The sequence below is a fragment of the Camarhynchus parvulus genome, chromosome 3, assembly GCF_901933205.1.
Source record: "Camarhynchus parvulus chromosome 3, STF_HiC, whole genome shotgun sequence".
In the NCBI taxonomy this organism is placed as follows: Eukaryota; Metazoa; Chordata; class Aves; order Passeriformes; family Thraupidae; genus Camarhynchus; species Camarhynchus parvulus.
In genome coordinates, this window is record NC_044573.1 from 19420481 (window position 1) to 19435354 (window position 14874).

Sequence of the window (14874 nt, forward strand, 5' to 3'; positions counted from 1 at the left end):
ACATCCCAAAATCTTATCTCTACTTGCACACCTGACATGTAGCAAAGTTCCTGTACTATAGTTTTTAAAGGCCAGTGTGTAGATAACCTCAGGCAAAGAACTGCAAGTTAATCACACATTTGGGCAACTGACATCATCCATAAATTCTTCAGATATAATGGCACCAGCATGCTAATTTATGAACTGATGTCCATTTGCTTACCATGGACTGGAAACTGTTTCACATAAAACAAAATTCTAATGCATCATATGGAGTTATAGCCTATGCTAATTGCTTCTGGCATATTTCCCCTTGTAACTATTTAGCCAGCTCTTGGAGATGGTAAATGCAGCTTTAAGAATGTTTCAAAAGAAACTATTTTTCCTTAAAATTAAATACCCTAACTGCACTGAGAAGTAATGAAATTTACTTTAATGCATATATTTATGAATTAAACCATCCAACTAATCTATATTGAGATAGAATAAAGTATATATTGTTACTTAAATAAAAATGGATGCTACAGATGAGGATTTATTACTAAAATCTAAATAACAAAATATAGTAAAATAAATATTTAAGAGCAAGGTTCTTACTTGCTTCATTAACAACTTCCTATATCTTTTAGGTAAAAGAGAACTCAGGACTAATTTCATCACTACACTGAAGCTAAACTGTACAAATGTTAAAAGACTGAGTATGTCCTTATGTAGACAGAGTTTAGGGTTCAAATTTGTTATTTTTGATCTCTGAAGGGAGTTTTTCAAGCACTTCTCAACGTAACTACCAGGGACTTTACTGGGGACACCATCATCCACCAGATCTAGTGGTTCTGTAGCAGCGGGAAGTAATAGGAATGCTGGAGGAATTTAGCCAATCTGGGAGCTAAAGCTGAGAGTTATCTTCAGTTTGTACAAAGGCAGTGCCTTAAGTCTGTTAAGTTTAACAGTGCCATAACCAGTCTGTTAAGTGAGTGGAAACTCACACATAATATGACTATTATTATTTAATTATATTTTAGGTCAATTTCTATTAAATCAATTTCTGTTAAACTTAATTACATTCCTCTATGGCTTTAAACTGGGGCAGCTTCTATTAAGTTTACTTTCTCCTGGGGTTTTCACACTAAAGACAAATGATAAAGGTCTGGTTACTAAATGAGGGCAGCTATTAAATAAGGACAGTTTGTATTAAAGCTGAATGGTAAAGATGTGGCTACTGGTTGAGAAACCACTTAGTACAACAAATGCCCTTTATTTAAAAAAAATAGTGTAAAGAAGGAATGAGAAGAAAATGAACTTTGGTCAATAACTCTTATTCTTACAAGAAACTTAACAGAATGTCCATAGCTTCATGAGAACTTCCTCTGAAGTTTCTCTTAGAAATGAGTGAGGGATGATTTGATATAGGCTCCTCCTTAATGAAAAAGGAGAAAATTAGGTACAAATCCTGGCTCTGGAGTCCAAAAGATGGAAGGACTTGCAATGTGATTTTAGATAGGTGTTAACAAATAAAAATTCTGCCAGTGTTACTCTAGAATAGATAAGACAGAGAACTATACAGTGTAATTCAACTCAAAATTACATTATAATTCTAGAAAGAACAAACTGTAAACAAATTTTTGAAATTAAAAATATCTTCTGCTTTCTTTGTGCGATAGGCAGGGGCCAGTTTCATGTGCATTGCGTCATGTTCCACGTTGTGCTGCTTTATGGAGTTCTAGAGATGTGAAATACTCAAAGGCAGTCTAATCTGAGTGCACAAGTGTATCAATCACTCTGTCCCTCAACAAGTAAATTTCCATAATTTGACATTTTAATAAAACCCAGCAATTGCATAAATGCATTCCTTCTATTTCTGACAATTCCTCTTGTTTTTTACAATGCACAGTTGCAATAATTTTTATATGCAAAAATGTTTATGAACAGTGAGGTTATACTTGTCCAGAGCCAATGTGATGGCTAATGAAAATATGAGGAGAATCTTTCCTCTACCTGGCTCAATATTCCACATAAGAAACACAGTGGGCCACCTTGGGGCCAAAGTAGTTGGCAGCAACTTAGCCCAATGACAGGAAAAATCTGTTTGGCCGAGGGCCTACACCTAATCCTCACTAAACATCTGTTAGATTTCATAAGAAGAATGTTGAAGGTGATATACATGTTAGTTTTCAAATGTACCCCAGTAAAGGGATTACTGCAGTGATTCTTGATTGCTCTTGGCAACTCATGTGTTTTAAAAATTGAAACAATAATAGGATCCATTTGTCCAAATTAGCTCAACAATTAATTTTAAACTTTTTTAAACTGAAAATACGGATTTTTTTTCACCTGAAAGACATGTATTTCTGTGAACTCTGGAATAAAGGACTCAAATTAGCAAAATATCAATATATTAGTTGCCAGATAAGAGCTCACACGACCAACTTTGACATATTTTGATGTACCTGATGTCATACTGCTCATCTTACCTGTTAAAGAGCACAAAAGTATTTTTTGGTTAAAATATCTATGCAGTGTGTAGGCTTTATGGTTTTCAATGGTTTTTAACCTAAACTAAATACTAGGGAATTTGATCAACATGTCAAAGTACTGAAAAGCAAATAATTTTGTAGTCTTCCAAAGTAAGGTATACCCAGAAGAGATCTATAGTGGGTGTGGGGAAATAAAATACAAAGCTCCAACCAATCCACCTTCACAGTGAAACAGGAATGCCACTTGCTATCTTGTTTTGTTGGCACATATCAAAGGTCCATCTAAGTAACAAGTTATGAGACATGGTCTAGGTTTAGGCAGGAAATGAAGAGTGATAGAATGATTATGAACAGACAAGCAGGTTCTGTTTTTGCAGTCCATCCAGTGATACGGATTTTAAACCAGAGATGGTTTATGGCCTCACTTATTTTCCAAGATTTAGTCTCGTCTTCCTAGGATTCTACCTTTTCAAGAAGAGAGAATATGTCAAAGATTTCAGATCAAGACACCATTGAAGCTATAACAGAATGTTTAAGTCTGGCTTTGCTGAGTTGTGACCTAACTTTCTGCACAGAATACACTTAAATGAATAATAATGAGAGATCAGAGGTAGGTGACTATCAGTATGGTTCATTATAGGTAACAATGTAATGCACAAGAAATAATGTTATGAAAAAGATGATGTAGTACCAGCTGTACTGTGGAAGAAAAATATACTTATTAACCAGCATAAAAGAAGCTGGATAATCCTGAGTTTTTTCATGTATAACTTGCATATACTGCTTTATGTAGCAGTCTGTGCCATGTGATTTAGACAAGATTTCTAGAAATACTGGTTTACTAGACTCCCTTATATTTCTGTGCTTGAGAAAGCAAAGATTTGTCTCAGACGCTCTGAATGGCAGACACTGCATGGATTTTGTCCAACAGCTTTCATTTACACTGAGCGAGTAATGACCTTGGTCACCCAGCATTTCATCTGTTTCCACTGTTATCTGAGTAATGGTCATGGATCAGGATATCAAATCCACTACAGGGAAATATCTCTATTTTAGAGAGGTTTCAGCTTAAATACAGGGAAAGACAACAGATGTATAGGAGAAATAGAGTAACAAAATAGAGCAAGAAAAGTTCTAGACAGAAACCTGACAGGCTGTTGGTTCTCTTCTGTAACTATGAAAAGGATCTGCTTTACTGTATCCACACCAATATCTTTACCAATTAATATTCATAGGATTGCTCATGCATGAAACTTAAATCCAGATTTGCCCTTGCATTTATTGTCAATAATCCATATTCAAAACAAATTATAAAAAGAAAATTTTGGTTAGCTTGTGTATACTGGGGAAAATAATCTAGTTCAACAAATCCTATTTAAGGCATAATAACCTACGAGTTCTGAGCATAAGTGAAGAGCCAAATCTATTTTTCTTACACTAGTACAAACCCAGAGCACAGCACACCTAATGAATTCAGAGAAATTATTCTGAATTCATAACAGTGTAAATGAGAACAGAATGTGGTGCAACATGAATAGGCATAGGATAAAGAGAATGATAACTGATAGATATATATATATTTGATAATGGAGGGGACCCTACACTCAAAGAAATAGTTTAATTAGTGCCACAAACTTTCTACAAATAAAGGAAGAGTAAATGAATGCTTTACCACATGGAGCTTTTATCTTTACCTGACTAGCTCGTTATTCACAGAAACAGCTTTCAGGTATTTCTTCAGTGCATAAAAATTATGGATATACTTCCGAACGTAATAGCCTCGCCATGTTTTCTGGATCTGGAGGAAATAAATACTCTCTTAGTATATTTCAAATCAAAAGTTTGCATGCATATCACATATATGTACTAGATCCCAAGTACCTCTTTCCTTAAAAGTGATACCAAGTAGAAGCACTGATAAATTTCAATGAAGAAATTAGTGTAGGTTGTAACATATTGTAGCACTGAGTCACCCCTTCACCAACTTCTCCTGCTACACTTTCACCTTTGTGCTCTGCAAAGGTCTAAACTGAATAAAAGCCTTCCCAGGAACTCAATGAATCAGACTTTCTGGAAAGTTCATTTATAAATTGCAGTTCTTTCATATCCAATGTAAAATGATTCATGTCTATTTGTTCCACATTAGTTTAATTCTTCTCAAGAAATACTATTCTCTTGAATAACAGAAAAAGCCTAACCTAGAGAAAGCCTAACCTGGAGAAGAAAAGCTCTTTATCTGTAGCTAGTTATAAAGTTGTATTATGAATAGAAATTAGGTAGCATCCTCCAACAAAAAGGGTAAATATTTTGGTGCATTTTGAAAAGCATCATTTGGAAAAAAAAATACAAAGAAAAAAATAAAAGGGGAGGAAAAAAATACTTAGTCTACCCAGCTTTCCCCAAGAACTGATTTAAACTGAAGGTTTAAATGTTTTTAAACCTTCTGATACCTCAAAATTCTAATCATGATGTTTCTGAAATCATTACCTGTTTACCAGCTACCTGCTTTTTGGCATGGCAAAGTGAGCATTAAGAATAGACAATTAAGCATTGGAATGGGCTGCCCAGGAAGGTGGTGGAGCCACCATCCCTGAAAGAGTTTGAGAAACAAATGAACATGGCACTTAGTGCCATGGTCAAGTTGACAAGGTGGTGAGCAGTCAAAGGTTGGACTCAATGACTTTAGAGGCCTTTCACAACCTAAATGATTCTGCTATTCTGTAATTAGGTAAAAAGCTAGCAGGACTGCCATTTGTTGAGTTATATTTATCCCTATGCCATGACATGTAGAGCGGAAAGATGTAACTTGCTCTATTCAGTCATGCTGAGGGCTGCTCTTGCTCCTGATTCTCCTCGCCATAAGAGGTCATGTACTCTGGATGTCCACATCTGAAAAACAGAGTAACCATCTTTTCCTCTCTTCTCAGGGTCTAGCTCCTCCATATTTAAATCCTTCCATCCTTGAACTTATTATTAATTTTCCTGCAAAATATTCTTTACTTCATTGCATTTTGTCTCCTTTTTTCTCAATTTTTTTTCTACTTTAATATCCCATTTTCTATCTTCTAGTCTGCAGTAGCTTCATTTGACATCCATCTCTTTGACCTTTATAGTTTTGAAATCTTAACAGACATAACAGGTAAAAAGCAGAATTTACATTTAAAGAGCAAGAAGTTGGAGGTTTTACTATCCAGAAGCAAGTATCATCTGTATCCCCTTATCTAAATGCATGGAAAAGTAAAATGTTGCAATGTACTCCTTCTCCTGTGGGCCCCTAGCTACCAGACTTTTCAAGAACCTATACACTTCATTGTATCTATAAGGAACTTTTTTTTCTTTACATCAACCTTTCTCTTTCCAGAACCAAGGGATGACTTTTTAAGTGGAGTGAAACCCATGTTTGTACTATTTGTCTTTTTTTCTTAGCCTACCCCTTTCTAAATAAGCACTTTTTAAAAAAGATAAAAAGGGGAAGGAAAACAATGTCATGGCTTTTGTGTTTGATTCAGGAAGAAGGCAAATTTCAAAAAGCTGCCAATTGCCCAGATTATCAGTAACCATTGCACCCAGTAATTTCAGAATATTTATCATCAAGTCTTGGGAGTGCTCTTCAGTAACAGGCAAAACTCTCTCTTCTCCTGCCAGTTCCAGCACAGTCCAATTCTGTACCACTGTGACAATTGACAAAAGTATGCAATTTTTCCACCTCCAGACTTTTACCGGAGCCATCTAAAATGACACCAACTAACGTAGGGCTGAAAATTTCATACTTTGGCACCAATTTGCATTCTCAAACCCCCAGACACTATTCTTCAAAATAAAAAGCAACATTTGGCCTCAACTGATGGCACCTTGCGGTACAGTTATAATTATCCTTTTATGTGAGATTTAACAAGAGAATAAGAATCACAGAAAAGCTTTCAGTAATTCTTTGAGGTATGTGTTAGTTATTAAGAATAACAAAATATTAACTTCCAGTGTTAAAATGTTCTTCTATTTCCCCTTTGTGCATCAGCATGGATTTTCCTCCCTTCCCAAATAAGACTTGAAACGAATTTCAAAAGTTGTATTTTTTTTTACCTACATGTTACTATTTGTTTTTGAATGGCTTTGTTTGGTTTTGAGGTTTTTTGGGGTTTTTTTGGCTGGTTTTTTGTTGTTGTTGTTATTTTGTTTCATTTTGTTTTTGTGGTTTTTGGTTTTGTTTTTTGGTTTGGTTTGGTTTGGGTTTGGGTTTTTATGGTTTTGGTTTTTGGGCTTTTTTGGGATTTTTTTGTAAGTGAAAGGGGTTTGGACTTCTCTATATATATGTAATATGAACAAATAGGAGTTCTGGGAACAAGAAAGGTTTTGGACATGCTGCTTTGCACAAGGTGATAGCAAATTTCATATCCTTTGCAACACTACTTTCTCATACACAAGCTTATTGGGTTAAAAAGGAATAGAGAAAGAGCAGAGAATGAGTATGCCTTTAGAGATCTGGGATTAAGCAAAATCCTTTGCATGTGAATAAGGATCTTAGCTTTATTTTTCTGTTTGGCTTCAAAATTTCTCAACAAGAGCAACTTGGCTCCCATATAGCCATGTGCTCATTAATGCAGGATTATGGTCCCTTTGAAACTCTTTCCGACAGTCTTCACCTCACAGTTATAAATGCAGAACTGGATATTTCTGGGTTAAAGGATCAAAACTCAAACTGAAAGACAAAAGGCTCAAATAGTATAAAGCTATAATTACCTCCAATGGGCTCAGTGTACCAATTAAATGCTGCACTCTACCTTTATTTACACCACTTTCTGTTTAGAATGAACTCACTGATTTCAGCTGAATGAAACCTAAGTAAGAAAAACTGCATTGTCTCAGATTATTTTATGCCTGATTTCTGTTTCCCTAATACTGTTAGTCAGTAATCCCAAAACTGAAGATTAATCTTTTTAGAAAAGACCATTTTTTAAAAACCTTCTGAGGATGCTCATATTTTCAATTTGAAAGTTCTAAATTTTTGCTTTTATAAAGAAGTATAATGTTATGACTGCATTTCTTTTTAATTCCAAGGTGAACGTTTAAAAAATTCTTGAAAAAGAAGAGACAAGTGTGTGTATGCCCTTCAAAGTAATTAGCAAGTTTCAACAATGATTGGTACAAAACAATTATTGTCATTGATCAGCACTGAACAGATAATTTTAAACAAAGTCATTGTGTGCTCAGCAGATTACAGCTTGTTAACGGGCAAGTTCTAAATGACCTCTTAAGCTAGTCAAATCAATGATGCATATTCCTCATTAAGTAACATCAAAATGTAAGTGGTCTTATAAATAATGTTTATTTTAAGCACTAAAACAAATGGCAAAACCTTGATATATCAAAAGCCATCTGCTCGTGGAATTTTTTTTTTTGCCATAGGATTATTTTTGTTGCTGCAAATTTACAGGAACCTTAAATCTTCTAAGAGAGAGAATCATATTTTGCCTCAAAACTGAAACTGATTTAAACAAGATCTCTGATTTCATTTTAAAAGGTTAAACTGATACCTCTGATTACAACCAAATGCAATCCAGAAGGACAAGATATGTAGACTGGCTTCAAAACTATGAGCATGTGTATGCTATCTAAAGAGTGACTATAAACTGAAATAAATAGTCAATAACACCATCAGACAAAACAAAGTGGTTAAATAGAAAAACATACACAGTTATAGTTTTAGAACACTGAGTTATATTAATCATGAATCAAGCTCATGATGAGTGAATATAAGGAACTGTTGGCTTAGGAAGCCTGAAGTTTGAGCACACATGATCTGTGCAGAAATGCAACAGGCCTGATTTGCTATTGGACCTTGGTTAGCTCTTCAAGAAACACAGGACAGAGAAAAACACAAAAGCATTCAGCGCTTCAGACTAGTAGCATTTAAAGTCTCCTCTGCAGATATGGCTGCACCAGATTTAGATAGAGGAAAATCAGATTCTGACATTTGCAACTAAATAAAGATCTGTTCTATTGTTTTCTACTGATTTAAATTTCCATTAAAGAAAAGGACATGACTGAAAAAATGGTACTTTGAAGATTTATATCACCTAATGATTCAACATTATATTTCCATTACAAATGAATGGGAACACATTCAATTTCTTTTAAAAATGAAAGAACAAATGCAAAACTCCATTTGACTAGAATACATAATTACCTCTGAAATTTGGTCTTCAAATATCTTCTGGAAGTACAGAGGCAACTTTTAAGAGCTGGCTTATATCTTATGTTTTCTCACTGATCTCAGCTGCATGAGTAAATATAATTTATCCACTGCGGAATACTTTCAAACTAGCTAAGTAAGGAATGAACTATAACAACAACAAAAAGGTACATTTGTGAGGTATTAAACTGCTGTTAAATACTTTCAGTTCTTTAACATGCACCAAATGTAAGATTCTACTTTGTGCATTTGAGAGAACTAGAACTAAGCAAAACACCTGATGAGTACAGGTCTCTTGACTTTGAGTCATTCTGGACTCAGAGAGGCCACAAAATTAAAATCCATCCCAAGAATCTTCTTACTCTACACAATTTTCCCTGCGTTAATCCCTGGGTTAATCTCCATTGTCACCATATTACTACATTTGGTAGAATTCAAAAGGTAAGGTGCCTGGCTTAAAAAGATTCAGGCTTCTAAAGTAAAGCAGTTTTATATCACAAAATGAAAAAAAGAAGCAACATAAAAAGACTTAATCACAAAAATTATTTTGTTTTCCCCATATTTGTTTTACTTATTTGTTCAAGTGCAGTTTCAAAGTTCAGGAAAAAAAGCTAGTTTCTAGTTAAATATGTTTTGCAGTTTCACACACAACAAACTTCATTTGCTGTAGATCCATTGAAGTTCAAGGTCTGTTTATACACTTCTTCATCTAGCAAAATTCACTCTTAATATCATCAATAAATTCAGTTCCACCTCTGCATTTAAGCAATGAAATTGTCCTGTGCTCTCTAACTCTTGAGATCCAATACAGTGAAGAGAAAAAGCACAGCCACATTAACAAGCTTAAAAGCCCTGTAGTTTGTCAGAATTGCAAATATATGTCTACTTTTGCAGAACAAATGTTCTTACATTTGTAAGAACACTGGTAGATAGAATGTTGGGGGGTTTTATCAGTATCATACGTGATAAGGTCCAGTGGACATTTAAATGGGGCAAGACTCATTAATGCACCTCAAATTCAGCTACAGTTTTCAAATACAATCCTGACGACTCAGTGAAACTTTAATTTTTAACTATGTACTATTTCCTGCTGTTGCCATCAGCATATCAATCAAGTGTATATTATTCTGCTTTGCTCATTTTATTAAAAGCAAATTCGGAGCACAATTGACTTTTCATTTGTTTAACAAGTGAAGAAATATTTACCCTGACAGCCATTTCATTGTAGAATTTCTCCTTTTTAATAAAATATGCTCTCTGTGAAAAAAAAAAAAAAAAAAAGATGGCACATATTTCAGTTACACAAAGACAGTCCTGCTATTTTTACATATAAAAGATAAGAATCTTTATACATAATACATAATAAGAGTTCTAGGCTAAGAGAGAATAAAATCAAACTTTGTATTGACGAGATAGGCTTCCTAATACATAATGCAGGCTTAACCAGAAAAATCTATGGTAGTCAAACTAGGAGCTAATGGAGATATATGATCATAAAATGCTCTCCGCTGAGTTTGATAATCAATGGTGCTCTACTGAGAGTAGAATAACAAAGCAGAAATATTCACAAGTGCTGGTGACATGTAGTATTGTATGATTTATTCACTGGGGTTCTTTTAGCCAAAACTCACAGAAACATAAAAGGAATTCATATTTCAAGATGTCTGGTTTAATGAAAAATTCAGAGAAATGCTGTCTTCAGTCGAAATCGTTCAAGGATACGGATGCAGTGATGGAGCAAAATTGTGCCTTCCAACCATCTGTACTAAATGTTATGTACTTAGCTGCCTCCCGAGTAATCGTTGGGAATTTTGTTTCATTTAATATGCATTTTAACATCATAAAATCATAAATACAATGATACCATGTTACAGTGAATCCCCTGATATAGAAAACATTTCCTGAAGTCCTGGTTTCCTTCCAATAAAGTAGAATTCCTCTCATAGTGAACGAATCCCCTATTATACTAAGCAATCACTTGGCAGCATAGGTTATTTTAATGGATACATCACTTTAAACTAAGCTTTCACATCTGTTCCGCCCTCTAATTACAAATGCAAAATGAACATAATTCACAATTGTATCATAAAAAGTAAAATATAAGTACTTTGAATGCAAGAGTATGTCCTTTATTTAGCACAACATGCAGCTTTTATGTGTTTCTCATGTTTTAGACACAAATCAAAGGCAAAAGTGCTTTCCCCTGATATAGTGATTTTCTCCCCCATGGCAAACAGGAATTCACTATAAAAGGGTTTCACTGTAATTAGTGTTATTTGAATTGCCTAGTCTGATCCAAAGCAAATTGTCTGTGGAGAGCAGCAGGACTGGATTATTTATCAACAGTCTGGGCAATTAAGAAACAGTTGGCTGCAATATGTTATTTACAAATGAACACAATGATGCTACTTCATTTTAAATTCTCTTTCTTCATTACATTAAGCAAGGCATAATTCCTGCAGTTTAATTAAGGTGCATTTTAAATGCTCACTTTAATATCATACCAATCTACTAATAATGGAAACAGTACAAAAGATATTTCTTATATGAAAGCAAATTGCAGAATTGTTAAAGTTCGAAGAAGTTTCACACGTACGTGTGGATGTGCATACATACACATAAATATATACATATATATATGTATTCAAGGGAAAATCTACCCCAAATGTACAAATTAGAATAAATAATGGACTGTCTCTCTCCCCTTTATTCTCCATAGGTATTTACTGAGTGATACTAACTGTAGATAGCTAATAATGGACTGAAATAATGGCTGCCTGACTTAAGTATATCCCTAAACTGCTTGATTAAATTGATACAATTTTGGGTTGCAGCTCATCTTTTCTTTCTTTGGAAGGGAACGTAAGAGTTATCACACTACCAAATAGATAAAATACATTTTAATGGAAGCTTAAAATGTTCCTCAGCTTAAAAACATTCATCAGATTTCTGTCCATCAGTGATTAAACAAAACCATTTTGCACCTTTTTGTTTATTCTTCTCATATTTGAAAGTTGAGCACTTAGGTCTGAATGCATCCCATTTGACTGAAGAACATAATAAATTAGACACCTTACATCATTAATGCTCTTTATATAATCCATACTGAGAGATAATGTGGGACCACTTTGACTCTGAGCTTGGCCAAGTATTGAAGAATTTCCTTTAATACTTACAAAAACAGTCAATGGCAACTAAGGTCTGATCTTGCACACCCCACATTCCTCACACTAAGGTGTGAGGAATCCAAGCCTTACCCTACCACCACTTAAGATGGTCACCCAAAACAAGAAATAAGTTACACATTCCTGCTTTTACTCAATCTTGCTCTAAATTACAAGTCTCTCCAATGGAGAACTGCTCATGCAACTGTCCTTCAACTTTATTCTTGCACCAAAAGCCAAAGGCTGTGTCACCATCTAGGTTCTTTTGCAAATGTATTTGCCCTCTGTTTTCTAATCCTGATTCAAAAATTCCGCTATTACAAATGATAGAGAAGGTGTTCATTGCTATTCCCAAAAACAATGTGTCATAATTTAGTGTCATAATTTAGTGCTTCAACACAAGTCTACATTTATGTGCTCTCCTAATAAGCAAAAGATTCTTTCCAGAACTGGGGCTTGCTTGTCCAGAAGATACTTTTCTTATGTTTAAGTGGAATTTCATGCAGTTCAGCCCATGCCCTATGGATTGCCCCTCTTTTTTGCACTAAGCGCCAATTCAAACGTGACACTGCCTCGTTGACTCTCTGGAAAGAATTACTTCCCCATCTCATCCATGTGCTATCTCTACTTCTGAGCCAGGATGTCTTTGTCATGAATTCTGACATTAATATACAGGCCTTCCTACCAGCTTACCTTAAGTGTAGGTTTTCAAAACATATTTGAAGCCTTGTATACACAAACTTTTGTATACTCTCTCATTTTGTATTTAAAAACATGTATGGGGATCATCTACAAATGTACTCTGACTGGTGTCTTTAGTTTTAAAGAGTTAATACAAAATGACAAATTCAAAGAATTTGAGGAACCAGGGATCTGACTGAGTCTGAGAATGAGATCGAGGTTGAGAGAAGGAAGCAACGCATGGTTGAAATTGTGAATGTGATCATGGTGTATTTTGGGGGGTTTTGTAGAGCAAATAGGTATTTGCCTAATTCCTATTGGACTGGAACTATTTAAAACTGGTTATTGACTTGAAGCTAAATCACTTAGGGTGGTGCCAAACTACATAACATAAAATATTCACTTTTCTCAACTGCATCTCCTTCCAAAGTAAACTGAAAATATGGCCATTATGCATACCAGCTTAATATAATAATGAAATGTTACAATTTCCCTTGTTTTAGCAAATACTTCCTTGGCATTGAGAAAATAGTAATAAAGAAACAATGATGCATAGTTTGTTTCATATTCTGGTGTTTGCCTGGTTCTAAAATTCATACCTTCCTGCAGGTCATGCAAACTTTCAGAATCCAACACAATCAATGTAACCAAGTTGTTAAGAAAACTGTAGGAGAGCAGTTCTTAATTTTAGCTTGAGATTAATTAGGAAACAAAGCTTTATATCAAATCACTTTTATTTAGAATAGAAAGGCACATAACTTTAATCATATAAATGCCATCAATAGTTGCAAGTTTTTTTTGGTTTTTTTACCAAATATATCTCTTAACAATCAAAGGAAGAGGCTCTGGAGGAGAAGCAAATGAAATACTAGTGGTGATGCACATATGAACAGCCAATCTGATGAGCCTCAGCCTTTGTTATTTTCCGCATCAGTACCATTCACATTTCACAATTTTGAATACAATCATTAAAGTGATTTATTATCAAGCAATCATGGGCATTTTGTGCATATGCTTTGCCTTGTTTGCTGGCAGCAGATACCAATCCAATCATTATCAGCAGACAAATTTTAAAGTGACCAGTGTATTTAAGGAACTATCATGCCAAATGCGTCGTCTTTCATAGTCAGGAGTCATTACAACAGTTACTAGCAAGAGTTCATCGCAAACATTGCCTGATCCTTTAATTTGAAAATTATATTAAGCTGCTGAGATTTGGCTTTTTACATATTCCATTAATTGAATAAAGATAGTAAAATAACAAATATAAGGTATTAACTCACACTTTATAATTAAGTCCACCCCAAAACACACTGAATACAGCAGTCCAAAGGGAGTAGAATGTGCCTTTTTATATCATACTTGTGTGGTACTCAGGTTGGCTTCCAATCAAGCTGTTCTATTTAGTCTTCTCCAATCAAAGTGACGGCAAAACAAAACAAAATGTAGTGTTTGAGAGGAAAAGATCATTTCCTGTGCTGATTACTGTAAAATTTGTAAGCTTTCTAATGAGATTCTCTTCCTCTAGAGCCCTGACTAGCACTGGATAAGTACTGGAATCCAGAAACTGGATGAATTCATCATCTGATTTAGAATGTATGTATTAAGTTGCAGAATTTTTTGTCCTACATTATTCCATGGACTTCAGATTTGGCAAGAATTTCAGTTATGTCTGTTTGAAGAACTAAATATTCATAAGGCTTTATTGATTAAAGACATATTTATTTTACTTTTCAGAATTATATTCAAGAACAGAAAGCTGAGGAGAGCTTTATGATGTTAGCTCTCTCAGGTCTGTGATTACAGGCAATCTGCTTAATCACGTTGATTTCTTCCTTCCCTTGTCCCAGTGACTGCACAGATCCTTTCTTTTCTTTAACAAATTTTAATATAGATTATCATGTCTCTCTTCTACAGAAGCTTTCCTAGATTAAACAAACCTTCCTAATACTCAGGAATAATATTCAGCTGAAGTCCTACTTTTTTCAAAACAGAACCCAATGCAACCATGCAGCTATCTGCTCTGTATTCAAGAATTACTTTTAGGAGATGAGTGAAAACCACAGACTGAAAGGATGGCTCATCATTTATCAGTTAAGCCAGTTAGTAAGTTGGAAGAGAGAAAATCTTTACATAGATTATTGATAGACTTGGAGAAAAAATAAACGATCTTTCAGGTATGCGAGTCCTGATACTTGAAAACATAGTTTAGTAGGGTGTGTGAACTTTGGTTGGTAATATATGGTTTATTTTAGCTCTTTTTTTACTTCTTTAATCATATGTTTTGACTTAAAATCAGCAATTTAACAAAATTAATCAAGAATAAATGACTAACAAGTTTAACATTATTGTAAAACATTAATATAAATTGATAAATTAGTGAAGT

General features: G+C 34.4%; 1 protein-coding gene across 1 annotated transcript in view; it reads right to left on the reverse strand.

The window, feature by feature from the left end:
• The window catches only part of SPATA17 (spermatogenesis associated 17), an 85565-nt gene that overhangs the window by 63650 nt on the left and 7041 nt on the right, over window positions 1–14874 (reverse strand). The window contains exons 4-5 of the mRNA XM_030946425.1: window positions 9850–9900; window positions 4148–4251 (exon numbers count right to left, since the gene is read on the reverse strand). Coding sequence (XP_030802285.1) covers window positions 4148–4251; window positions 9850–9900 — 155 coding nt within the window. The remainder of the gene's footprint in view (window positions 1–4147; window positions 4252–9849; window positions 9901–14874) is intronic.